At 39.0% G+C, this 27,890-nt stretch overlaps 1 protein-coding gene across 7 annotated transcripts in view; it reads left to right on the plus strand.

Annotated features, from left to right (window-relative positions):
* Positions 1-19,374, plus strand: part of GAS2L3 (growth arrest specific 2 like 3) — a 40,130-nt gene extending 20,756 nt beyond the window's left edge. For 3 of the 7 annotated variants that reach the window (XM_072773272.1, XM_072773269.1, XM_072773271.1), the window contains exons 4-9: positions 1,129-1,244; positions 3,268-3,409; positions 7,241-7,304; positions 8,099-8,237; positions 13,118-13,225; positions 14,812-16,238. In XM_072773272.1, coding sequence (XP_072629373.1) covers positions 1,129-1,244; positions 3,268-3,409; positions 7,241-7,304; positions 8,099-8,237; positions 13,118-13,225; positions 14,812-16,035 — 1,793 coding nt within the window. In that variant the 3' untranslated portion in view covers positions 16,036-16,238. Of the gene's footprint in view, positions 1-1,128; positions 1,245-3,267; positions 3,410-7,240; positions 7,305-8,098; positions 8,238-13,117; positions 13,226-14,811; positions 16,242-17,773; positions 17,836-19,256 lie in introns of those variants that run through there. The other 4 variants (XM_072773275.1, XM_072773274.1, XR_012005973.1 and 1 more) reach the window with 3 other exon arrangements.
* The last annotated feature ends 8,516 nt before the right edge of the window (positions 19,375-27,890 follow it).

Genomic DNA, 27,890 nt, shown 5'->3' on the forward strand with positions numbered 1-27,890 from the left:
CCAATTCACCTCGAACTTTAGGGCTTGGATAGTAAGGAAGTTTGAGGCTTAACACAAGAAGTCAGTGGTAATCTTTGAATAATCAACGTTTTCATTGTGAATGTTAAAACTTTTTTTTTAAGTATATAGGTCTGATTTGGGATCTCTATTACTGATGCACTGCCTCCCATAGTCTCATATAAGGCATGAGATTCTGAGTGAAATATATATTGTAGTGGAAATGATTGCTATTTCTGAGGCATTGAGGGACAAAGGTATGTGAAGCCCAGGAGGAACTGTCAGGTTGGAGAATATCTGGCTTGATATTTCTTTTTTTTTTTAATTTTTTTTTCATTTATTTATGATAGTCACAGAGAGAGGGAGAGAAAGAGAGACAGGCAGAGGGAGAAGCAGGCTCCATGCACCGGGAGCCCGATGTGGGATTCGATCCCGGGTCTCCAGGATCGCGCCCTGGGCCAAAGGCAGGCGCCAAACCGCTGTGCCACCCAGGGATCCCTGGCTTGATATTTCTTTACTCAGTTAGAGACTAGGAGTGCTCTCAACTTTCTCCCCAGAAAAACACTGTCTTTCAAATACAGAATTTCATCTATGGTCTTTCCAAGATAGTTAAAAACACTGCACACTCTAATTCATATCAGTTTGATGATTTAGATAATTTTTTAGAAGTTTATTATGTAATTATTAAGGGTTCTAAGGAAAGGATTTTGGAGGTGAAAAGTTGGTATTCTCCAGGTGTTTGTTATGCTGTTATCTTTAATTTTAAGATCATAACAAAGTTCATCTTACTTATGGTGAATCTTTCTGGTGCAGGCAGTAGGAATATGCAGTGAATCAAAACGTAACCTGAACAGTTAATAGTGAAATATAAAGCACTCTGGTTTTTAAGAAATGAGATAAAATATCATTTTATTTTTTTCTTCTACATCACAGATATTTTTGTTTCAGTTGTCTTTCACTTAATTTGGCATTATCTGTTTAGACTATTGCTTCCAGGAATGAATACTTGGAGTCTGATCTAACATTTGTCTCATGTTTCAGCTATAATCGAATTACGTTTAATTAAATTTTAACCATATTGTTTGAATTTACCATTTCTAGTAGAATCTTACCTTTGAAATATGTTTTTAGGTACTGAGGTTAAGGCGGAAAGATTATTGGAAGAACTTGATAATGGAGTGCTGTTGTGCCAACTGATTGATGTTCTTCAAAACATGGTGAAAGCATGCAACTCTGAGGAACTTGAGGTAAGAACATGTTTGACAGTAAGTGGTTTTAAAGAATTTATTTATTTATTTATTTATTTATTTATTTATTTATTTATTTATTTATTTATTTATTTGAGAGAGAATGGGCAGGGGGTAGAGGGAGAGAGAATCTGAAGGAGACTCCACACTGAACATGGAACCTGACATGGGGCTCGATTTCATGATCTTGATGAAAGTTTTTCAGGTCAAAACCAAGAGTCAGACACTTAACTGACTGAGCCACCTGGTGCCCTGACAGTAGGTGATATTATACCTTGGTTCGTGTTAATTTGTTAATAATATACATTTCTTATCATATCTGAAAGGTTGCAAGCTTCCATCCAACTATGTATATAAGACCTTAGATAATTTACCTAATCTTGCAGAATGGGAGTATTAATATCTACATTGCCAGACTTATTTGTGAGGATTTAGTGAAATTAAATGAATTTCAGATAGTATTAAATGTACAGATAGTATTTAGCTTAGTGTCTGGTGTAAGTAAATGTCTAGTAAGTAGTTAGCTCTTCTTGAGAATAATACTCTCACTTGTGAAAGTTAAATGAGAAAAGAGCTTGTGATGGTTCCTGGCACATAGTTATCATTTTTACTGCTATTATTATTATTACCATCATCATCACCATCCTTAGATTCCCTGTATTTTGTCTTGGTGGCAAATTCTATAATTTGATTGCATGAATAATAATTTTTTAGACAATTTTCCTCTATTAACCCTTAAGTCATAATTTGAAGTAGATGCAGTTTCCTGTCTTCACATCAAACATGGGTCACTGATGAGATTTGGGGTCTGTGAGCGTGGCACCTGGATACTCATGTAGTGTTGGTAGAAATAGGAATGGTATCATCTTTCTGGGAGACAGTGGGTGATACATATCACATTGAAAGTAAAGCACATATTTCTATACATAACATAATTCTCCTAGGGATTTATTCTAAAAAGATAACCACAATTTCACAAATACCATTGTGCAGGAAAATTTAAGAACAATTTAAATGCTTCTCAATAAACAAGTCATTAAAAATTAATTATGGCACCTAAACTGAGTGGAATGCATTATCCATTCACTAGAAATGACTGCTTTAATTTGTTATTTTTTCACCCCAAAAGACACCTATAGACTGTTAAGACACATACACACATAGATCAGATTGTGGGCTAGCGTGTTTGTGCAGCGTTCTGTGGATGCCCTTGTGTGTAGAAATGGTTACTAACATGTGAGTGAGAAGATTTCGGTTGACAATTAGAAAAACTCACAAGGCTATTTTAATCCTGGAAAATACAGCAACAGGAAGGGTACATAATGAACTGGTAATAGCGGTTATCTCTAGGAAGAGAGAGGAACTGAGTGATAGAGGAGGGAGAAAGACGTATACCCTGTTGTGCCTATTGCATTTTTTAAAATCTTATGCATGAATTGCTTTTTCAAGTAGAAATTTAAAATATAACTAAAACCTCTCTGCCTCAGCAGGTTAACTATTCTTGGTCTAGATAAAAAATTAGGATTGTCTAAAAAGACTGTCAGTTTTCAAAGAACTTGAATTAAGAATGGACTACTACTTGTTTGACAGTATCCTCAAGAAACTCAGAACCACATTTATGAACCTACAAATAAGAAAGTGAACAAAAATGAGTGTGTCCATTAACCTTTAGCGTAGCAGTAATTTTGTGTTTGTATTGAACTGTGTGTAGAGAGACATGTAGAGGTGTGCTTTAGAATTATTAAACTGTCATTTTTTATTTAAGACTCATGTTATTTTAAGCAGAAAGAGGTTAGAGATGTTTGATCTTGACTAGATTTTGACTAGATTGATTTCCTAGGAATCATTTTTTGGAATATACTTAAAGTAAATAAAATAATTTTGAAGATATCTTTTCCTCTTAATGTTGTATGTTTGTAGTTACATTCAAGGCACCAAACATTTATTTAGTAATATTAAAAAGGATATCTAATGAAAATATCTTCAATAGGCATTTTTAAAATTATCCTTTCATCTTTTCCAGAATTTTCCAATGAGAAAAGTGCCCTGTAAGAAAGATGCTGCTTCAGGTTCATTCTTTGCTAGAGACAATACTGCGAACTTCCTTCACTGGTGCAGGCACATTGGGGTTGATGAGACTTACCTCTTTGAATCTGAAGGTTTAGGTAAGTGTTGTCATCATTGTGTTTAATGTTTGTTAGGGTATTTTTGTATGTCTCACATCTAATTTTTTTCCCCAAATAAGGATTCAAATGCCGTATCTCATTTTCCTAGAAAAATTGATACTTTATATATAAAACAATTGGAGAATCAGATTCTAAACCATATATATTAAGCTTTTCATTTACAGTTAAAGGTCTTACATATTTGGAATGCCTTAGAAACAGTTTAATTCCTAAATGAGTTGGCCAGGGAAAGGCTCTGGACTAATGCTTTGAGAATTAATGTTTTCATCAAGAATTACTCTACCAAAGTCTAAATTACTAGTAATTTCTTTTTAACTGGATAATTCTAGAAATAACAGAAGGTCAAATGAGGTATGCTCATGGATTTAGATTTACCTTGTACACAGCAGCTGCCAAGTTGATTATCTAAATGGATACATGTTTTTGACAATTCATTTTAAAAAGTCATGCTCTACTGAAGAATTATTGACATATTGTCTTATTTACTTTAAGTCAATAGAAGCATCTGTGCAGTGACTAAAGTGGAAACTAGCTGTGTTCAATTACTATATATGTGTGTGTATAAATATTTCCTTAAAGCATTTATGTATGTATATACATACACACACAGAACTTAACAATGTTTTGATATGAGCACTAGCCTACCAGGAGTGGGCAGAGATCATGGGGGTCATAGTGTACCCTGCTACAGAGAAGTATTTTATCACTAACATTGTTTAGAATTGCTAGTTCAAGATGATAATAAAAAACAAACGAATTTTGGGGTGGTTTTATTATTGTTTTAAAATTCTCTGAATTAAAAAAAAAGGAATAACTAGTTTGCTGCCTTAAGTGGAGATTCAGGGTATTAGGTAACCATCTGTTCATAGTTCCATATCTAACATCAACTGAGAAAATAAACTAAAAACAGAACAAAATAAAATAAAATTCTCTGTGCACACCCTTGTTGCCTGCACATAGGGTAGGCCGCTGCTCCCCTGCTACGCATTTGATATGCCTCCGGGTATTCCTATCCCGTATACAATAAAAAAAAAATGTAATGGGTTACTGTTTGATTCCCCATCTTGCACTCTGCTTTAATCCAGGTGTGTTGATTGTTATTGACAATGAAGTGACTTAATTGCATATACAGGTTGTAGGGATCAAAGGAAAGAGGAAATGCTTTGAATTCCCTAGTTTCCAGTTTATTGTTTCTGAAAGGATATAAAATTGTTGTATATTTCTCGTTGTCAGTAGAAGGCATCTCTGACTGTCCTGAAGGTCAGTATAGATCTAGATAAAGCACTGCCAATAACCGTGATTTCTAGGCATTGAACCGATGAGCTAATGTTTTAATTTTCTAAAGATTTCAGAGATAAGCCTCTAAATTTTTACATTTTGCTAGGAAATCAAAGCAATTAAAAAAAACAAATGCTATGCTCTAAGTATGCTTAAAAGCTAGTTTTAGAGAAATAGGTTTAATAAAAATTACAAGACAGATTCCTTTTGGTGTGAATTTTAAAGTCAAATATAGGCCTTTTTATTGCTTTAGAGAAGAGTATATACTTTGTGCTTGGGATATATAATAGATGATATTCATAAATCAATCCTTTGGGAGAGTCAGTGTGCATGCTGTTCATCACACATAGCATTATTCTGTTAGGGTGGAAGTTTCCTAGAGCTTTTAACTCTAAGGAAGGAACAGAAAGGTAAATGATTCACACCTACTATATGGTAGGTTCCACGTTTAAGATCTTTGTTTGAATCCTTAGATTAGCATTTGGGTTCCTTTAAAAAAAATTAAACAATTTTCAAATGTGCTAGAGTATACAGGACACAACCTACCAACTTAACCATGTTAAGCATATTAGATTTTGTTGTATTTATAGCATTTTTAAAAATTGAGTTATACTTTGGGGCACCTGGATGGCTCAGTTAAGCATCCAACTCTTGACTTTGGCTTGGGTTATGATCTTGGGGTTGTGGGGTCAAGCCTGCATCAGTGTTCCAAGCTCAGCGTGGAGTCCACTTGTCCCTCTCCCTCTGCTTTTCTCCCTGCTTGAGCGCAAGTGTTCTCTCTCTCTCTCAAGTAAATAAATAAATGAAATTTTTATTTTATGTGTTTATTTAAAAAGATTATTTATTTATTTATTCATGAAAGACAGAGAGAGGGGCAGAGACACAGGCAGAGGGAAAAGCAGTCTCCCTGTGGGGAGCCCGATGTGGGACTCAATCCCAGGACCCCGGGATCACCACCTGAGCCCAAGGCAGATGCTCAACTACTGAGCCACCCAGGTGCCTCAATAAATGAAATGAAAACACAAGATGTCTTTCCACTTATCTGTCTCTTCCTTAATTTCATTCAACAATATTTTGTAGTTTTCAGGATACAAGTCATAAAATTCTTTGATTAAATTTATTCCTAAGTACTTTATTCTTCTTGAAGCATTGTAAATTGAATTATTTTTTAAATTACATTTCAGATTGTTTATTGCTGGTGTGTAAAGTGAAATGATTTTTGTATATTGATCTTATATCCTGCAACTTTGCCGAAACTGCTTGTTTGTTCTAATATATATATATATTTTTTGTCGATTCCTTAGGGGTTTTTTTTTTTTTAATTTATTTTTTATTGGTGTTCAATTTAGTAACATACAGAATAACCCCCAGTGCCTGTCACCCATTCACTCCCACCCCCCGCCTTCCTCCCCTTCTACCACCCCTAGTTCGTTTCCCAGAGTTAGCAGTCTTTACGTTCTTTCTCCCTTTCTGATATTTCCCACACATTTCTTCTCCCTTCCCTTATATTCCCTTTCACTATTATTTATATTCCTTAGGGGTTTTTTATGGAAAGGACAGTGTCATCTGAATGGAGATAGTTTTTGTTCCTCCTTTCCAATCTGGATACCTTTTATTTGTTTTTCTTGCCTAAATGCTCTGCCTAGAACCTCCAGTACAGTTTTGAATAGAAGAGGTGAGGGTGGACATCCTTGTCCTCTCCCTAGTCTTAGGAAGAAGATTCTCAACCTTTCACCATTAAGAATGGTGTTAACTATGGATTTTTCATAGATATCCATTTTCAGATTTATAAATTTCCTTCTATGCCTAGTTTGTTGATTCTTCCTTTTTTTTTTTACACGAAAAGGATATTTGATTTTGTTAAATGCTTTTTTCTGTATCTACTAAGATAATTGTAAGTTTCTTTTCCTTTATTCTATTAATTTAGCATATTATTTGATTGATTTTAATATGTTGAACCAACCTTCCATTCTTGGGATAAATCTCACTTGCTGTTGGATTCAGTTTGCAAGTATAACATTGAAGATTTTTACATCTATATTCATAAAGGATATTAATTAATCTTTAGTTTATTTGTGATATATTTGTTTGGCTTTGGTGTCAGGGTAATATTGACCTCATAGAATGTGTTAAGAATGCCCCTCCTTTTCTCTTTTTGAAAAGTTTGAGAAGGCCATTAACACAAAGTCCTAAGCTAAAGATAGTGTAGAATAAAATTGAGGTGATATATCTCTTCAAACAATATCTCCTGTTGAGAGGTCTGAAATAGAATAATTTAATGTTTCTAAGCCCTTAGTTTTTTAGACTTAAAATGCTACAAATTAGGGTACATGGTAAGTTTTCATCCTCTTACTAGCTAGTTTTTTAAAAATTTATAGATGGTGATAATATGTAGAGAAAATGTCTTTTCTAAGTCTCCAAACAAGTAAACCTACCATCTTCATTATTCTTTCCTTTTACTTCTTCCATGCCAGAAATATATTTCCCTATTTAATTTTGCTCTTTAAAATATGTGATCTTATTTTTTCACAGTTTTACACAAAGACCCAAGACAGGTGTATCTTTGTCTTCTTGAAATTGGTCGAATTGTGTCGAGGTGTGTATTCCATGTTATGTCAGAATTTCAATGTCATTAATTTTTTAAAAGCTACCTTATTTTATTTTATTTTATTTTATATATATTTTTTTTTATTGAAGTTCAATTTGCCAACATATAGTATAACATCCAGTGCTCATCCCATCAAGTGCCCTCCTCAGTGAAAAGCTACCTTGTTTTAGATAGAACACTATTTTCTATAAATAAAATAATTCTTGGTTGAAATAAAATAACTTAATTTCCTATTTTTTCTTTCTTTTTGTTTTTTTTTTTATTAAATTTGTTCTGTTTGTGTGAGCTGTGTCATGTCAACATCTGCTCACCCACATACCTTGCCTTCATTTAGTATTAAACTGTAAAAAGTGGTTAGTTAAATTTTTTAGACTAAGAATAGGGTAAGAGCATATAAAACTCTTAGCAGTTTAAAGCAAGGCAAATCTTCTGAACCCAAAGAGGATTTGATAAGAAGGTTGAGGCATAGCGTCCCCCATACCTGGCTCAGCCCCATCTTTACTCTCAAGCTGACTTTAAAGGTGACTTACTTTCAGGATTCCTGGTTGAATATTGGGAGCTTCTAATGATCGCAATATATGATATAATGTGAAGATTATATCCTGAATTTTTGGTAGGCTGTGGGACGTTAAAAAGCATTTCCAGATGTTCCAGTGAAACAATTGGTAGAGGGGAGTCATATAGACTCCACTTTTTAAATAAGATATAACCTATCATGATATGCATGGGAGTGAATGGGTCATACTTTTCTTGAATAATGAAATCTCCTGATTGGTTTTCAGATATGGGGTTGAGCCACCAGTATTAGTAAAACTTGAGAAAGAAATTGAACTGGAAGAGACCTTACTTAATACTTCTGGGCCTGAAGATTCCATCAGCATTCCGAAATCATGCTGTCAACATGAAGAGTTACATGAGGCCGTAAGTAATCGCTCTATTTTCTATCAACTGGGATGTGTCAGTCTTTTGTTTGCCACAGGTGATGTTATGTTTAAAAGAAAGTGTTTCTTATTTAGAACATACACCAATACTAATTTCTACTCCCTGGTGAGTTTAGGACACGATATATTAAAGATGATTTGTTGTTTGTATATGATGAGAAATGGATATGTAGTTGGGGAGTGGGGAGGCAAACAGGCTGGAATCCATCATGAAGGGTACTGTAGGCCATAAGAATTCATTGATTCTTTTTTAAAACATGGTAGTGTTATAATCTGATCTGCAAATTATAAGGATTACTTTCATGGTCATGTAGAGGTTATATTGGTTTTATTGTAATAATCCAGGTGTAAGATTCCGAGAACCTGCACTCAAGCGGCAGTGGTGAAGGTGAAGCAAAAGGAACAAAAATAGGACATATTTCAGAGGTAGAATTGAAGAATCCTGATTCTGAAAGGGAGGGAGAAAACCTAGGGTGGTTTTCAAGGTTTCTAAGTAAATGGTACACTGACACTTGGAGAATATACCAGGAGGAAAAGTTGTAAGAGCAAATTGATGGGGTTTTTTGTGAATATTCCCCTGACGGGAATGCAGACTTTAGATGATGGGTCTGAACTGGAAAGTCTTTTCACTTTACCTGTTCATCATTAGGTAGAGGTTAGTAGAGTTGTGGTTGCTCAGGCTGTGTCTTCTGTGGTGACTACAATCCAATAAGTGATGAAGGTGAACTAAGTAGTATATGTTTTCTTCTTCCACTGCTGCTTACAATTATGGTCTTTTTTCAGACTGTTGTATTTTATGAAAGTGCTTAATGTATAAAATTATTTAAGAAATAACAAGAAGTCAGGGGCACTTGGGTGGCTCAGTGTTTGAGCATCTGCCTTCGGCTCAGGTTGTGATCCTGGGGTCTTAGATTGAGTCCTGCATCGGGATCCTGCAGGGCGCCTGCTTCTCTCTCTGCCTGTGTCTCTGCTTCTCTATGTGTCTCTCATGAATAAATAAATAAAATCTTTAAAAAAAAAAAGAAATAACAAATCTGGGATCAAGTCCCGCATCAGGCTCCCTGCGAGGAGCCTGCTTCTCCCTCTGCCTATGTCTCTGCCTCTCTCTCTGTGTCTCTCGTGAATAAATAAATGAATCTTTAAAAAAAAATTAAAAAATAATTAAAAAAGAAATAAGTCATTACTGTTAAATATTTAGAAAGTATTGCTTTGATTGTTTAACATAATAAAAGTCTATATAGTAAAAGATTTGGATATCCTTGCAAGACAGATTAAAATGTCAGCTTGAATATTCTTTACCAGGCCAAAATATATTTACCTACATTATATTATTGATTTATATAATGACTGTCAGTGTCAGTATGTGACACAGTGAAAAAGAAAAAATTTAAAATAAAACTTAATTTTAAATCTCATGTAACTTAAAATAATGATAATTAAGAAGAAAACATTGGTAAAATATTTTTTATTGAATAGAAAATACATTGTATTAATTTCTCTGTTATATAAAGATCATACACAGTTTGGTTAGAAAAGCATTTCCAGAAGGTAAACGCGCAAGGATTGTTATTCACATAAGAGGAAAACATACTGTTGAGACTTGCTGAGAACTAAGGAATTAAGAATACAATTTTCCTCATTAGTAAAAAATTTTTTTTAATTATGAAACCTGGGCAGCCCAGGTGGCTCAGTGGTTTGGTGCAGCCTTCAGCCCAGGGCCTGATCCTGGAGACCCAGGATCGAGTCCCATGTTGGGCTCCCTGTGTGATGCCTGCTTCTCCCTCTTCCTGTGTCTCTTCCTCTCTCTCTTTCTCTGTGTCTCTCATGAACAAATAAATAAAATCTTTAAAAAATAAATAAATAAATTATGAAACCTGGTGGTGGTAGATTCTGGTAAAACTGTACTTAGGGATTGCTGTCTGTGATGGAAAATGCTGTAACCTTTTGAAAAACAGGTTAACAAATAGATATCAATAATCACAAAAATGTTCCTCTTTCATTTTTTATCATAATTGAAGGGGGATAAAAAAGTAGAGTGAATGAAAGTATTTATTGGGCTATTATAAATGGTGAAAAATTGGAAGCAATGTAAATACCCTCAAATAGAGCATGTCTAGGTGAATTAGGATCCATTATCTTAACAGAATAATCACTATATGTGATCATTATGAAGACTATATGGCAACAAGAAAAATATTTTATTAAAAGTATGTGTATATAGATGAGCTATAAGAAAAAGGAGAATGAAAATAATTGATTGTAGGGGAATGCCTTTTTAGATGATTTTTATTTCTTTAAGCTATTTCCTTTAGTATTTTAATGTTAAGTATGTGGTAAATAAAACCAGAAGAGGATACTTTTTATCCATAGCTTTTATTTCTTTTAGGCTTACCCCTTTATTTAGATTGTGGGTCAATGCTAATTTTTACTGCTGAATGTAAGTGGTGTCTGGATATTTTAAACAAAGAAAACAAGTGACTTCATGTCTTCATTCTCATGAACATTCAAAAGGAACACATTTCTTTAGACACATATGTGCTACATGAATCATTCAGTGTCCAGCTACACGTATGTGATCTACAGAGATCTTGGGGTCATGTTTAGAGTAAGGAACAATTATCAACTGATTCACTACTTAGAGTGTTGTATTCAGCTATACTTCTGTATGTTACAAAACTTCCATTGATTGAAAGTAGTGACTGAGGGGCCCCTGAGTGGCTCAGGCCGTTAAGCGTCTGCCTTCAGCTCAGGTCAGGATCCTGGAGTCCTGAGATTGAGCCCCGTGTCCGGCTCCCTGCTTAGCAGAGAGTCTGCGCCTCCCTCTTGCTCTGCCTGCCGCTCTGCCTGCTTGTGCATGCGCTCTCTCTCTGTCAAATAACTAGATAGATACATAAGTAAATTTTAAAAATCTTTAAAAGAGGGATCCCTGGGTGGCGCAGCGGTTTAGTGCCTGCCTTTGGCCCAGGGCGCGATCCTGGAGACCCGGGATCGAGTCCCACGTCGGGCTCCCGGTGCATGGAGCCTGCTTCTCCCTCTGCCTATGTCTCTGCCTCTCTCTCTGTGTGTGACTATCATAAATTTAAGAAAAAAAAAAAATCTTTAAAAGAAAGTAGTGACTAAAAAAAATACCTCCTTTCAGGTTACTCTGGTAATGTGTAATTGGTTCTAAAAATTGTAAATTCTTTACTCACAGTTAATTTTTAGCCATTTTATGCAGGTGCCATATGTGTGCATGAATACCAGGTTATGAACGAGCTAAACTTAATTCAATGGCTTATGAAAATCAGTCTATTTATGATTGTATTATTTTGTTAAATGAATGAGGGAGATAAATTGTGCACCCTTGTGATCAGACCGTTGTGACTCCATCTGTGGCTCTTCATTTTGGGTAGATAATGAAGACGATCATACATTTCTGTTAGTGGTCAACTAGATTGGGCCTATCTGAAGATACTTTGGTTGAACGTCATGGCTAAGTTCAATGAAGTGAGTTTATTTAGGTATACTCTGTGTGACAGATAATTGAGGAAGATATTCATGGCCTGGCTTTTTCAAAAATTTAATTTTAGGAAAACAAAATATTTAGCATGGTGACTGATATCAAACTTTTTTTTCAATCAAATCTCAACAAATATTTTTATTTTTTAAATCAATTTATTATAATTTCCATGTTTTAAATACAGAATTCCTGAATTGTTTTTTACACTCCAGTTTTCAGATATTTACTGCATTTAAAAATTCTCTTAAGCTCCTCGAGAGTTAGAAGTAGGGATTTCTCCCCGATTCTCATCAAATATTTTTATTTTTTAAATCAATTTATTATAATTTCCATGTTTTAAATACAGAATTCCTGAGTTGTTTTTTACACGCCAGTTTTCAGATATTTACTGCATTTAAAAATTCTCTTAAGCTCCTCGAGGGTTAGAAGTAGGGATTTCTCCCCGATTCTCATCTCCTTAGCAGACTGTTGAAAAAAGCGATCACTTTTAGAAAAGTGCCTCTTGAATCGAATTCTTTAGAATTTCACCCAGTCTTGGATGAATAGATATATATACACATCTGCTTATTTTAACAGTAATCTTGGAACAATCTAGACATTCCCCTCCAATGTTAGTTTAGCATCGTGTTAAGGGACAAGTGAGATTCCTACTTAAGCTTTATCCAACTGGCCTATCTTTGATTTGACACAGGTATTTTAATCCAGGGCATAAAACAATTCAAGCTGACTGACTAGTGAACTCACGAGCTTCCTATGACTTACTGAGTGTGTTGTGAATCGACTTCACTGTTGTACACATTCCAGACCTCCAGCAGTCAGTGAATACGCTAGGATCTGATTGCACTTAGGCAGAGAGACAAGGAGGAGAGAGAGAGGTCAGGCAGAGAAGGAGAGAGGGAATCTCAAGATTTCATCACTGGGGCACCCGGCTGGCTCAGTCAGTAGAGCATGTGGCTCTTGATCTCAGGGTCCTGAGTTTGAGCCCTATGTCGGATGTGGAGCCTACTTTTAAAAAGGAAAAAAAAAACCGACTTTGTCACTGGCAGCTTTCGTCAGATTAGTTCATGTCTAATCTCAGTATCTGTCAAGGAGCCTGACTGGCTCAGTCCGTGGAGCATGTGACTTTTGATCTTAGTGTCATGAGTTCAAGCCCCATATTGGGTGTAGAGATTACTTAAAAAAACAAAAAAAAAATCCTAATCTCAATATTTGTCAACAGGTAAAGGAAATAAATGGTCCAAGTGTCTTTACATTTTTATCTTTGAGTTTGATTTTCCCATCTATCAAATGACCTTGCATTTTAACATTAAATAAAATATTTTTTGTCACAAGCACTAAATTTTGTTTACTTTTAATCTTAGGTTAAACATATTGCTGAAGACCCTCCTTGTAGCTGTTCCCATCGATTCTCTATTGAGTACTTATCTGAAGGGCGGTACCGACTTGGGGATAAAATACTCTTTATAAGAGTAAGTCCATCATTTACATCCTATTTACATACAGATCTTATTTTGAAATTGGATTTCTTGTTTTACCAAATTCCCTTTTGCTTCTCCTTTGATTTTTAAAAAATTGGAATAGTGTTATTAATGGAAGCATTTTACTGCACAGGAAAAATATGGAATACTTGCTTTCAGGAGTAGATAATGAGCTTGGGCAGACCCCTTTAACACAATAGACTACTAACTATGGGATAGGATAGCTAAGACTATTCAGACATTGAATATAATTGTGGGGGAATGAAAATCTTTATATACCTCAGGTAATTTATTCCATTTTTCAAATTTTCTAAAAAGGCATAATTTTCCATCACAAGAAGTGATGGAAATAAATGGTCCAACTGTCTTGCAAAAAGGACAAGCCTTTCAAAAAGGAGTTTCTAATGAAAGCATAAGATGAAATATCAGTAATAAGAAAAGGAGGTAGAAACATTGCAGTTTATAATAATATATAGATTGGGTCTTAAGCATAAAACCTTTTTTTCATTGACACAGCATCAGTGAATATTCCAGTATCCCGTTGTGCATATTCATTTCCTTCCTGTGTCCCATCTGCGACCTGCAGTTGATTGTCCCCTTTATTGGTGGAGAGACTGAAGTTTCACCTGTTCGGCATTCTATCCACGTCTGATACAAGAGCCCTTTCGTTCTCAATTTGGGAATATAACCTAAAGATTTTTAAAAGTGTAATTTCACCATCCTGTGTTTTTTAATTTAATATATTATCATTACCTCCCCACACTTCACTCAACTCACATAGAAACACTTTCAAGCACTTTGTTTTTTTAATTAGCTTTCTCTTTTTTTAAGGCAGTCTGATATAAGGATGGTGCACAGAGCATGGGATTCAGAGTTAAAATTTGCAAGGCAATCTCATACGATGGTTCAGATTTGCCTACCGAATGGTTAGCTGAAACTGTGTGGGCAGACCGAGGATGTGTCCTGTCTGCACAAAAGCACCATTTGGGTTGGGCGGCCCTGTCTGTTCCAGGCCAGGCCAAAGCTATATGATCTGACACAAATATCCTCCATCTCACAGAGCCATAGTTTTCTTGTCTGCAGAGAAGAACTAAACCATAAATCATATCAAGGTTTTTTGAAAGGGTAAACTGCTAAAGTATATATGAAAGTAATTTATTAAGTTGTAAAGTGCAAGTTTTAGTTGTTTTATCTTCCGTTAATTGTTTTTTGTTTATTATGAGGCATATTTTCTGTAAGTCCTCATTTTCCTTCTCCTCTTCCCTCTGTCTTTCCTCCCTCCTTATTGAACAATACAACCCTTGCAGTTTTGTATATTTGTAATTTGGATTTTTAGGATGCGGCTTAATGTGCAAAAATTTTCCTTACAAATTAGAGGACCTGTATTTAGTTGCATGATTCAATGAATTCAATTGATTATTTTAATAATATAAGAAACAGACTGTCAACTTATAGTGAAGCTTCTGGTAAATTCTCTGAATTTCATAGATCATCATCGACATCACAAATTGTGACTGCCAATGAATTGCAATTGTGAACCTTACAATTTTTTTTTCTACTTTCTTTTGGGGGAAAAGATGCTCCACGGAAAACATGTTATGGTCCGTGTTGGTGGTGGCTGGGATACTCTGCAAGGATTTTTGCTTAAATATGATCCCTGTCGAATATTACAGTTTGCTACACTAGAACAAAAAATCCTAGCCTTTCAAAAAGGAGTTTCTAATGAAAGCGTACCCGATTCGTCAGCCAGAACACCTCAGCCACCTGACATGAATCCTTTGTCGGCAGTCAGCTTGTTTCAGAAACAAAAATCAAAGCCCGGCCCGCCAGTTGGTGTTGCAAGGAGCAAAGAGAAGCAGGTGCGTCCGCCAGGTGGGTTGCTGCCCGCGGCTCCCCTGAACGGAGGGGATCTGGGCTCTTCTCATCTTAAGCTCAAATCTTCGAAAGGCGCAGCAAAGAAACCACAGGCTCCTTCCGGCAGTGCGGCGGGTGCAAGCACTTCTGCAGCCGCTGCCCCCGAGGGCTCAGCGCGTGAACCTCGGCCACTGAGAAGAGGGGCCCCCCCCAGCGCCCCCGAGGCCCGGCTCCTTCCCGCCCCGAGGCCCGCCCGCCCGCCGGCCGCGGCGCTGCTGCCCAGCCAGCCTGCGGGCAAAACCGAACCGAAGCCTTTGAAACCCGCTGCGGTCCGCGCCCGGGTGGGTCCCGAGTCTCCGGCAGCTGCACCCTCAGCCTCGTGCGAGCGTCCAGAGCCGCGGAGAGCAAATACGCACCTAAGGCCGAGGCCTTCCCCCGCTCTCCGCCCCCCTGCAAAAATGACAAAATCCGGCCCCAAAAGCACAGCGCCCCGTCCAGGGCCGCGGTGCCCGCCCCCCGCCGGAGCCGCCCGCGCCGCTCCCTCTCCCTCGGCCGCGGCCGCAGCCGCCAAAGCCGCGCAGGACTCAGAGGGCAAGGCCGTGGTTCCAGGGGCCAAAAAACAGCCTCCCGGCCAAAGCACGTCCCCGAAGAGAGGCCCCGGCCCGCCCCGGCCCCCCGGCCGCGCCCCGCTGTCCCTCGTGAGCCTTCCCCAGGCGTCGGCCCAGAGCCCCACGGCGCGGGGGGCGGCGCGGGGGGAGGCCCGGGGGGCGGCCGGGGGCCAGCCTCCTGCCCCAAGACCTCCAGGACGGGGAGGAGGCCCGGCGGCAACCCGGGCACCGCCCGCACCCCGCAAGGAAGCCGCCAGCGCGGGTAAGAAACCTACTGCAAAGAAGGAAGTCGACGACCATTATTTTGTCATGACTGGAAGCAAGAAGCCTAGAAAGTAAATGCTGCGTGTGTCATTTTAAGAACCCAGGAGAGGAAGAGCGTGGAATGGTAGCTCACATCCTAAAACTTTCTCCTGTTGGTGTTTGACCAAATCCGTTCAGACTTAAGGCAGTAAGAGGGGGATTGGGGCTGGGGCTGGGCCTGGGCCTGGGCCCCAGCTGGCTGTGACAGGGATGGGGATGGGGCTGGAGCTGGGGATGGAGCTGGGGATGGGGCCTGACTGGCCTGGCCAGGAATGGGGATGGGACTGGGGCTGGACTGGGGATGGAGCTGGGGATGGGACTGGGGATGGGACTGGGGATGGGACTGGGGCTGGCTGGCTGTGACAGGGATGGGGATGGGGGTGGGATTGGGGCTGGGACTGGGGCTGGGCTGGGGATGGAGCTGGGGATGGAGCTGGTTAATGGGACTGGGGCTGGCTGGCTGTGACAGGGATGGGGATGGGGGTGGGACTGGGGCTGAAGCTGGGGATGGAGCTGGGGATGGGACTGGGGCTGGCTGGCTGGCTGTGACAGGGATCGGGATGGTGGTGGGACTGGGGATGGGGCTGGAGCTGGGCTGGGGATGGAGCTGGGGATGGGGCCTGGCTGGTCTGGCCAGGGATGGAGATGGGACTGGGGCTGGGCTGGGGATGGAGCTGGGGAGCTGGGGGACTGGGGACTGGAGATGGGGCTAGGGCAGGGATGGGGATGGGGATGGGGCAGGGCTGCGGATGAGGATGGGGCTGGGGCTGGGGTTGGGGGTCCAGGGCACATCGGAGTGCACGTTCCTGAATTCAGCAGACTTACCCTTTTGCAGTGGACAGTTGTAAAATCGCCATGAGGTTCTTATTAATAGTAGACATTTGTATGATTCTCAATATCTAGCATCTTGGTTAACAGCTGCCCTGTGAGGGAAGTGTAGACTTCACTAACACTACTGGTTTTAGGATTACAGGTGCTATATTTTTGAATACTTATTAAACATGGAGGTTACATACCGGCTCATAGCAACAGTGGTGTTCTTAATATTGGTTATTGCATTTTAGTAAAATGGCAACGGTTTGGCACTCATCTGACAAAAGGCACCTAATTTAATATTTGGATCAGGATCCTCTGATTGAACAATACTAAGTACCAGTGGCTGCTGCTCATTAGCTCGATGTTACTCTAGGGTGGATAGAATCCTGCTGCTTAAAATTTTTTAAACTTTCCAAATCAGAGGGAACTGATTTTCGACTGGCTTATATTAACATTGGTAATATTTTGTTATATTTTTGGTAAAAAAAATTATAATATTTTTGGTAAAAAAAAAGTGCAAGATATTGAAATATAAACTGAAATTTGGTTAAAAAATGAGACTTTTTATATATTATTATATCTCTATATAAGAATGTACATCTTATATTTTAGATGGATGCTGTGCAATGTGAAAGGGAAAACTGACCCAGTAACTTTTAACATATTGCAAATATTTTTAATATTGTTTTCCTATGAGTGCAGATATGAATTTTTAACTGAAAAAATGTGTTAGCATCAGAATTATGTGTTAACAATCTTAAAATTAAGGTCTTATTAAAGACTTGTGGCGGTGCTATATAAAAATTCCATCATGTGATTGTTATTTTTCTTTAGATAGCACAATGCCAGTTTTAATTAGATCCTTCCAATCACATTAATTTTCTTTAATAAAGTCATGCTGCCTTCAGTTTTTCAAAGGCAAGTGGACAGTATATATCTAGTGTTTTCTGCTCCATAGGCAGGTTCTCCAAGGAACATACCCACATCATGTAATGACTGCATAGGCTCCTCTGCTCCAAGGTATTTGTAAATAATTTGTTTTTTTAAGGGATTGTGGCTATTTAAGAAATTATTAATGTACTTTCAGAAGTCTTAGGGGTGTGTTTAATAACTTCACAGTATTATCAGTTATCATAGGTTATTATATTCAATATTAAACTTTGTGTTTCCCTATTTTGAACTAAAATGTATTTTCTAAAGAAAAATAATGGTGTACACAAATGTGCAATTATAAGATAAGCATCTTAAGGTGACTACTAACATTCTATAGATTATAAAGCAAGAAAACTTTGAATAAAATGAAATGCTCTTTTGTCAGAGGAATACAGTTAAAATCAGATATATGCAGGCTAGTTTTTGGAATAGTAGATTCTTTTCTTACAAGAGACAGTCACCAACTATTTGGTTTAGTTCTACGGCTCTGGGCATTGAGAGAAAACCTACATCTTTGGAAAGTGAAATCATTCAAGAAGTGCTCTAAGTTTTACGTTTTTAGTGATCAGAAATATGTAATGCATCTTTCAAAGAGGACAAATCTGACCTTCAAGAAGGAATTTCTTCCTTCCTAATGATCAAACACTGCTTCTGTTACCAGTAATTTCTAGAACTTAAAAAACATATTTCCAATCTATGAAATGAAGTAGATTTTACAATGTGTAAACAGTAACTTTTGTGTTGAGAGTAATCATGAGTAAAAGTATCCCACAGGCATCTGGCACAAATTCCAAGCATTGGTTTTTTGTTTCTGTTTCTGTTTTTTTTTTTAATTGGAAGTTAATTTATAGATGGCCCTATTCTTCATCAGAAAGGAATTACCTTGAATTATATTCATGTTGAATGAATTTTTTCTTATGGGTAGCTTACCCTTCCAAGATAAAGATTTTTTAAAATAAACAACAGCTTCAAAGACACTTTCTTCAAATATATTTTGAAATGCTCTTAAGAGCTGGTGTTTCTAATCATTTTCACAATTTTTAAAATACACCATTGATGTTGGAGAGAAGTTTCCATTTCTTCTTAGAGTGCAAGGTTTAAAAGATTTTTCATGTTTTATATTTAACAAAATGAATATGAAGCTTAAATGACTAAAGCAGAAGAAATAACATGTATTTTCAAAAAAGAAGGGGATGAGTTTTTATTTTTCCTTTCTGTAATTTGTGACCATGACTGGTAAACCAAACTGACCTTCGGAGGAAAATGAAATGCTGATTATTTTTAGATTGTTTGGGCTTCCAGCAGGTGTTCAAGACTTGTGTCTTCAAAATACCTATCTCTAACTTTCCTCTCCACATAGAGTTTACAATTCTTAATGGATGAGGGAAATGTTTTGAGAGAAAATTACTGTTCCTTCTGTAACCTATTAACCTTCACTTGATTTAAAAATCTATTACTTCTTTAAAAGTCTTCAATGACAGGTTGTTTTGATACATTTGTGCTTCCAGGTTCACATACTGACTCCATTGGAATCCAAATCTGTGTGTATTCTTTTCTTGTGCTGCAGTGTTTGTATCAGATTTTAGCTTATATTTTCTCAAGTATTAAAACAAACATATGCACCAAGTTCTCAGTGTGCTTTTTTTGTGTGTGTTGTGAATGCATTCTGATCCCTCGGTTCGTGTGAGAAATTACATATATAAAGCATTCATAATTTGAGAATAGTTTTAATTTTATTGTTAAACTACCCTTTTCATCTTTGTGGAATTCCCTTTCCTGCTCCCAGGAGATTATAAGACTCTGCCATTAAATAGCAATATTTGTTTCCTAAGTTGTTGTAGCTGCTAGAAGTTTGTCTCAGTCAGACCCATATTTAAGAATTGGTGAGATAATAGAAATAATTTATCAGTTACTGAAGCACAGTTCTGGGGTGCCTGGGGGCTCAGTCAGTTAAGTGTCTGCCTTTGGCTCAGGTCATGACCTGCACACGGTCCAGGATCCAGTCCTGCATCAGGCTCCCTGCTCAGTGTGGAGCCTGCTTCTCTCTCTGCCTGTGTCTCTGCCTCTCTCTGTGTCAGATAAGTAAAACCTTTAAAAAAAAAAAAAATGAATAAAGCACAGTTCTATAAATGACACCAGTCTTGGGTTCATGGGAGGCTCCCAACAGTAAGAATTTCTAGTTCCTGTAATTCTATTTTGATTTCACACTGAGACACAGTGAGAAGAGTCTTGAAATACTCACATTTTTGTATATTCATAATCTGAGCAATTATAAAGAATTATAAAGTTATAAAGCAGTTCAATATGTATTTCCTGTGATGTTTCAAAAAAGAAAACAGAAAAATGCCACTTAGGCAGAATTTTTATTTTGTTTTCCTAACTATTTGTGGGGAACATGTGTGTGTAAAATTTTAAATTCATGAGTTGGTGAAATTTGGGGGAATATTAGGAAAACATCAAAAAAAATTGCCAGTAAATCTGAAAATAGACACATTTTATTAAATTTAAGCTGTTTTCCTATAGATAGATAGTGTTTTTCTTGTAGAAAAACCCAAGACTTGATCTTGAAGAAATAATAATACAAAGATTTAGCGAGCAATAAGTTTGTTAACTATAGCACATACTAATATTGGTATAACCATAAAAGAGAATACCATGTAGTCATTAAAAATGATGCAGACATTGATTTATCTTTAAGTATGTATGGTGGTAAAGTGGTTTGTGAGGCTGCTGTGATGAAGCATTACTATATAGTATTTCTTAATTTTTGGCATTCATCCAGGGATAGCACAATTCTTGGTGCACGGTATGTGATACCTTGGTTAATATAATTAATCTCTTGTGAATAGTCCCTTAGGGTTTCATAGAATACATTTTATTTAAGATAACCACTTTTCTTAAGTTACTTTTGGGAAATTACACTGGAGTGAATGAATATAATAAATAGAATGGATCTGTGTTGGGGTTGACCGTGGAGGACCTCTTGTGGTCACAAGGGGTAGTGTTGATGCCTTTGTGACTACTCAGATCACCATTTATTAGAACCTACCAGGTGGTGGAGATAGAACGAAGAAAACAGTCTCCCATTTAAGAGCCTTGGGTTTACAAAGCACTTTGCAACTTACAGGATGCTTAATTACATTAATAGCCAATCTTCCCAACAATATTCATGAGAATATTAACACTGACTGTGAAGACAGGAGTTGTGTCTGTTTTGTTTCCCACTGTCTTCCAAAGCCTAAACTAGTGCCTGGCACACAGTAGGCCTTCAGTACATATTTGTTAATAATGAGTGAACCGGGGTGCCTGGGGGGCTTGGTGAAGCATCTGCCTTTGGCTCGGGTCATGATCTGAGGGTCCTGGGGTCAGTCTCCCTGCTCAGCAAGGAGTCTGCTTCTCCCTCTCGTCTGCTGTTCCCCCCACTTGTGCTCTCTGGCTCTGTCAAATAAATAAAATCTTTTAAAAAATGAGTGAACCCTCTTAAATGAGTGACCCCTCTTTGCAGATGAGGAAACCAAGGCTTAAGAAAACTGACAGTAAATATAAAACTACTAGAGTCGATTAACTGCACCTTAACTGTCCTTACTTAAAGGACAGATTTATTTTTATCTATGTATACTTTTCCACAGATTCGATTGGTTCTTTATGTTACTTTGATAAAGTAGGCCTTAGGTGGCAGCTCTTTAAAAACCCGCTGAAATATAACATCCTGCATTTTTATTTCTTAGAAAAAATCTTGATTTCACTGTTTTTGGATTACTCCATTTTAAGTATTCTAAGCTTGGATAGATTTAGAGATTAGTATATTTTTTATGTCTTTAATATTTATAAAGTTCTCAAATATGTTCAGAGCAGTGGCTGTAGGACAATGTGATGAAGTAGAGGAGCTCTGTAAAGGTTTGCTGGATGAATGAATAAAAGAGAAGTAAGTTAAATCCAGTACAAAATACTAAAGTTAGCAATTAACATCAATTTCCTGACAGTGCATTGGAAATAGATATTGGTAAAAGAAACTACATTGTAGATGGCCCTAGAACCTCCATTAAAAAACAAAAAGCAAAAACAAAAACTTTTGAAAATAAGTAATTGTTCTCTGAATGAGCAGGTTTCATATGCTTCTTCCAAAATGATAATTTGACCTCTCTCTCACAGCCCTGCAAAAGTGATACAGTGTTGTTCGTGTATATCTCTCTAGTAGTTCATTGCACTGTGTTTCGTGCTCTGGAACCCAATAAATACCTGTGGAAGAACAGGCCAACCTGTGGTGTTTATTGGAGGGGGGTGGAATGTGACATTTTAAATTTTAATCCCAAGCACTGAGGTAAAATGAAGGCAAGTGCCTTTATTTTTATTTTATTATTTTATTTTTAGTATTTTATTTTATCTTATTTCCAATGTAGTTAACATAACAGGGTTATATTCGCTTCAGGTATACAGTATGGTGATTCAACAATTTTGTGCACTACTCAATGCTTGTCAAGGTGAGTGCGCCCTTAATCCCCTTCGCTTATCTCTCTCACCTCCCCTCTGGTAACCATACATTGTCTATAGTTAAGAGTCTGATATTTGTTGTCTCTTTTTTTCCCCTTTGTTTGTTCTTAAATTCCACATATGAGTGAAATCATGTGATACTTATCTTTCTCTGACTGACTTATTTCACTCAGCATTATACTCTCTAGATCCATCCATGTCATTGCAAATGGCAATATTTCGTTTTTCTATGGCTGAATGATATTCCATTGTGTATATATCACATCTTCTTTATTCGTGGGCTACGTCCGTGATTTGGCTGTTGTGAATAATACCGCAGTAAACACAGGCGAGCACGTGTCCCTTTGAATGAGTGTTTTTGTATTCGTGGGTTAAGTACCCAGTAGTGTGATTACTGGTCACAGGGCAGTTCTAGTTCTAATTCTCTGAAGAACCCCCCCCCCCCCATATTATTTTCCAGAGTGACTGCACCAGGGTTCCTGTTTCTACACACCCTCCAAAGGCAAGGGCCTTGAAGCAGCAACAGGCCTTAGTTTCCATTTCCCTCAGCCATCACCAAAGACAGTTTTGAAGTCCATGGAGTCCCAGGTCTCTGCCAAGGTCAAAAATAAGTCAACCTCCTGAAAATTACAGCCTTTGAGGTCATTGAGGCTCAGAGGACAAGGTAAGAAGGGAGCATAGTTGGGTGTCTTCAGAGATGGGAGGTGCTGTTCTTTCGACTCCCCACCCTTCCCTCACCACCCCTTCACCTGGCTCACAGTTAACATTCAGGTCACAGCATAAGCATCTCTCACTTAGAACCCCAGACCCTCCAAGCTGGGTTGGATGCCTCCAGCGTACTCTCTTCCCAAATTACATTTTTCCTGTCATTATGTTGCACCAAACCTCACCCTCCCATCTACGTATCTGAGTCCTTGGCCAAACCCAGGATGGGAACTCTGGCTCTCACCGGTTCATAGTTGCATCTCCTGCTTTTAGTGTCTGTACTTAATGTCTAGATGTTTGTGGAAGAAGGAAGTAGGGAAGGAAATACCCTTTTCCTGAGGGAAACAAGCACTGGTGTGTGTGAAGGGCACCTCTCACTCAATGTTGTGGACCTACCTACTGTGAAAGGATTTATTCCAGTAGAAAAAATGTCAGGGTCGAGTTTGAAGAAGTCTGCAGACATGACCTACTCGTTTTGGGAGAGGAGAGGAGGGGACTTGAAGTTATGGATTTCTTTCATTGCGTTAATGACAGAGATTGCTACAGTTTCACAGCACAAAAAGTTAAAAACTTCCCAGCTTTACCATCCATGTTTTTGTTTAAAAATACGTATTTTCAGGGATGTGAGAGAATCCTCAGAGTGTAACAGAGACTAACAAGGGTCCCGCTGCTGACTACTTCAGTCCTCACACAATAGATGGGAAAACTCAGGCCAGGGAGTTGGTCATTGGTGGAGCCTGTAAAGCCACCCGCTGCGCAGCACGGTGGAGTCAAATGTTGGAGGTAGTTGTCCCTCGGGTCTGAATTCCCCCAGTTCAATGGCTTCTTCGATGGGTCCTAAATGCATTGGGTCCAGTGCCATAGATTCCTCGTATTACCTGTAACTGTGATTGTTTGAAGCAATCTATGCAACCACAGTGCAGTACAACACTCATTCATTCATTTGTTCATCTAGCAAACAGTTGTTCTGAGCGCCTACACTGCGTCAGACACTAAGCTATATGCTAGGGATGCAGTGACCAGCCTGGCCACAGCTCTCCAGGGGATGACAATCTTTGTTCCATGGGCTTTTAAAAAAAAAAAAAAGTTATTTAAAAAAAAATTTTATTTATTATTTTACTGTAGTCCACTCAGTTCTTTCCTTGTGATTTATTTTACCCAGGGGATAAAACACCTAGATGAGAACCACTTGTCTTCCTCTGTTGCTTCAGACCAGGAGCCCACAGAAGAAAATGGAATATTGGTATTTGTATCGGAGCCTCAAGAACGAGGGTCCTTTCCCATTGATTGTTCCTCAGCAAATAGAGTAGTAAGAATCAAGTCCTAGACAAGGGATCAGAAGCAGAAAGGGACCTAAGCTGTTCCTGGGCAAGCCTTCACTCAAAATCAAGAAACACGCATCTCTAACCCAAGGCTGCTTCTCTTACTCCATGAAATATTTCCTGTGTTTGGTTTCTAACTACCGCCTCCACTAAGCTCCACCCCAGTCTTACGAATGCCCCAGAACAAAGATGAGTTCTCAAGGCAGTAGCTACATGTGGGAAGGCTGGGCTTCCTCCAGCCACCTCTGTCATGCCCAGGGAGCACAGCTCTGAGACGCTTCCTGTGGTTGGACAGCCCAGTGCCTTGCCCCAGCAGATGACAGAGGGAACTTGCTCTTGCTGTAAATTGCAGAACAACCACCTTATGGGCCTTGCCAGCATCTTCCCAGCTGGCCTATAGCTCCACAAGACCCATAGGCATCCTGGGAAGACCTGATGTGTTGGCTCTGTACCCCGCAAGCCCAGTCTGTGGTGTGCTGGTGTGCACAGGGATGGCACAGCCCTTGACCTTCCCCTAGGGCCAAGACCAACAAGTCTACCCTCTCTTGAATCTTCAATTTCTTTTACCAGTTTTCCCCCTAGTCCTACAAACATGCTATGGCCCCTGATTATGCTTTTTCTCCCCCATTCCCTCATCCCCAAGTGGCAACCATGTGTTTGTTAGGACAGACTGGGCTTTGCTGCAAAAAAAAAAAAAAAAAAAAAAAAACAAACAAACAAAAACAAAACAAAACAAAAAACACTATTCTTGGCTTTTAGCAATAAGGTTACTTCTCGCTCATGCTTGATGTCCATCCAGGTCATCTGGGGCTCTGCTCATCACTGTTGCTCAGGGACCCAGGCTGATGGAAGCTTCATCTTTGACACACTTTCCATTTTATTTTATTATTTTTTTTTAGAGAGAGAGAGAAAGATAAGGAGAGGGGGGGCTGAGGGAGAAGAAAAATCTCAAGCAGGCTCCAAGCCCAGTGAGTAGCCTGACATGGGCTTGATCTCACAACCTTGAGATCATGGCTTATGCTGAAATCAAGCGTTGAACGCTTAACTGACGGAGCCACCGGGTGCCCCTTGACAAACACTTCAGCAATGACTGTGGAGGGAGAAGGGAGTGTGGGAATGGCCAGTCCCTCCTTTCTGAAACTCATCCTTGGTCCCCCTGACATGGTTCTGAGTTTTCTCACGATTCTCTGGTTCTTCACTCGTCCATCCAGTTTTCTGACCCATGTTCCCCCTCTGCCCTTTCCATGGAGCTACTCCCTAAGGAACATTCCTTGGATACTCTAACACATATTTTCTCTCTTGGCAATTCCTTCCAAACTGTGCTTTCCAGGACCATCCCCATGTGGATGACTTCCAGATCCCTATTCTCAGCACTACTTCCCTGCACCCCAGTTGCATTGTCAGAGGCCATCAGCCTCGTCCCATGACTGCCTTGAAATCTCTTGTCTGAAAAGAAACTTTCCATCTCCACCGAGTCTACTCTTCTTCCCAAGTTCCCTATTTCTGTTGGCACCTCTGCCTTCCTCCACATTGAAACTTTCAAATTATTTTAGAATGTGTCTTAAATCCACCCCCTGCCTTATAATACTACCCAAGTCCCTTGCACCTCTGTCCTGGAGGAAAGAAGCTCTTTGACCATATTTTTAGTTTCTCTCCATAGTTCAAGGCTGCACATGGTACAACTCCAGGGAGCACCGCCATTCTGGGTGAATGACGCCCCTGGAGTTGTGCAGCGCGGTTGCTCTGCAGGCCCACACTGTGCGCATAGGAATCTGCCTGTACAATGTAGCTGAAATCATGGCAAGCCACTGTTCAAAAACCCTCCCTGGCTTCCCGTTTCAACCTGGGTGCCTTGGCTCTACTACCCACGGATCACTGTCCCTCTTCTGAGCTCTCCCATTTTTCCTACTCCAAGTAGTATTCTCTACCCTGCATCACAGTGATTTAAGAATAGTCTTTCTCTTATGTACTTGATAAGTCATTCTCAACTTGAGGGATTAAACTAATAAACACCTTTTGTTGCTTCTGGTGAAAAAACCCAAGTCAAAACGGCTTACATTTTAAAAGAGAGTATATTGGCTGACATGAATGAGAACTGCCAGGGTTATATTCTATTGTTTCAGGCGTAGCTGAATGCAGGGATTGAGGGAGATCCTTGGGATTCCTTTCCTCTCTTTCCACCCAGGAAGCTGAAATCACAGTAGACCTGTCTGGCGGTAGCTGGAGCTAAGGAGGAGATGCAGCTCCTGCCAGAGATGCTACCCAAGGCAGCTAGAGAGAAGAAACACTCCAGCTCTTTCTCTTCCTGTCCTCTGGTGGCCCACTGGGACCTCCCTATGGTGACCCCAGTGTCAACCAATAGGACTCAGAGAGGAGCGGGGGAAGAGCAAGGGGTGTGTCTGAGAGCAAACAGGCAAACTACCAGCACAAATAACTCACTCAAAGTCCTGCAACAGTAAGCAGTGGAGCCTGTGTTGGCCCAAAGATGAAGCTCTGAATCCTGCCACCCTATGCTGTGGGCAGCTTGAAGGAACATTCCAGGTGAAGCATCTGTGTGAGCGAAGACTGGGGTGAGAAATTCTAGACCATGAATGGAAATAGCAGAGAGTTCCCTAGCGCCATAGTGTAAGGTGGGCATACAGAGGAACTGTGGGGAATAGGATGCCCACTATAAAGCCTTAAGTCCTGCCTCAAGAATTTGGCCTTTGTCTGGAAAGCAAAAGGGAAGTTACTGAAGGAAAAGAAAGAGTTAAGGTAATTTATTTGCAGCTATTAAAATGTCAGAAACAAGAAGGAAATGCTTGGACTCTTCAAACAAAAGCAAGGTTCAAGGGAAACAATCCTTGAGAATACAGATGAGTATAGTAGAGTTGTTTTTTTTCCTAATTTTTGCCTGGTTGCCGTCATTGGTACTGATCAGAGTATGGAAATTAGTGCTCATTCATTCACGTGGGGACCTGTGCTGAGCTGGCCCTTGTGCTAGGGGTTCAGAGGGTGCCACCCGACTGGTTGGGTGGGCTGTTCTAATATTTCCCTTCTGGAGTTTCAGGATCGCACTCCTTGTAGTGACATTTGGTCTGAAAAGAGATGTGTGGTGTCCAGAAAGTGCATAAAAATGATTGTCCACTTTGAACTCGTGGGTGGTTTTAAGTCTCAATGTCATGGGCTCTGGCTTTCTTTGAAGTTAAACAGTTTGAGCTTATTTATTTTCAACTGACATTGGCAGACCATGAATGATTATAAAGTGTGGGCTATAAAGGAAAATGTCTCTTGGGGAAAGGGAGATTGTGCATTTTTGTGGGGTGAGATTGAATTAGTTATTAACCCCATTGACACTTCCATATTTTTAATCGCAACCTGAAGATACTTGCTATTTAATAATAAGTTTGTTGTTGCCATCTTCAGCAACAGACATGTCCCAACTAAATGCCTGATTGTGAGCCATATGACACGAGGCATGTCACCAAGGAGACCTCCTATCAGTACAAATTGACTTTCTACAGTTGGCTAGCTTTACAATTTTTAATCAACACGCAGCACATAAAAAAGTATGACTTCCTAGGTATTTGGAAAATTTAGTCCAATTTCCATCCCATAGCACTTGCAACTCATGCATTCAATGTT

Source organism: Canis lupus, chromosome 13, assembly GCF_048164855.1.
Source record: "Canis lupus baileyi chromosome 13, mCanLup2.hap1, whole genome shotgun sequence".
Classification (NCBI taxonomy): domain Eukaryota; kingdom Metazoa; phylum Chordata; class Mammalia; order Carnivora; family Canidae; genus Canis; species Canis lupus.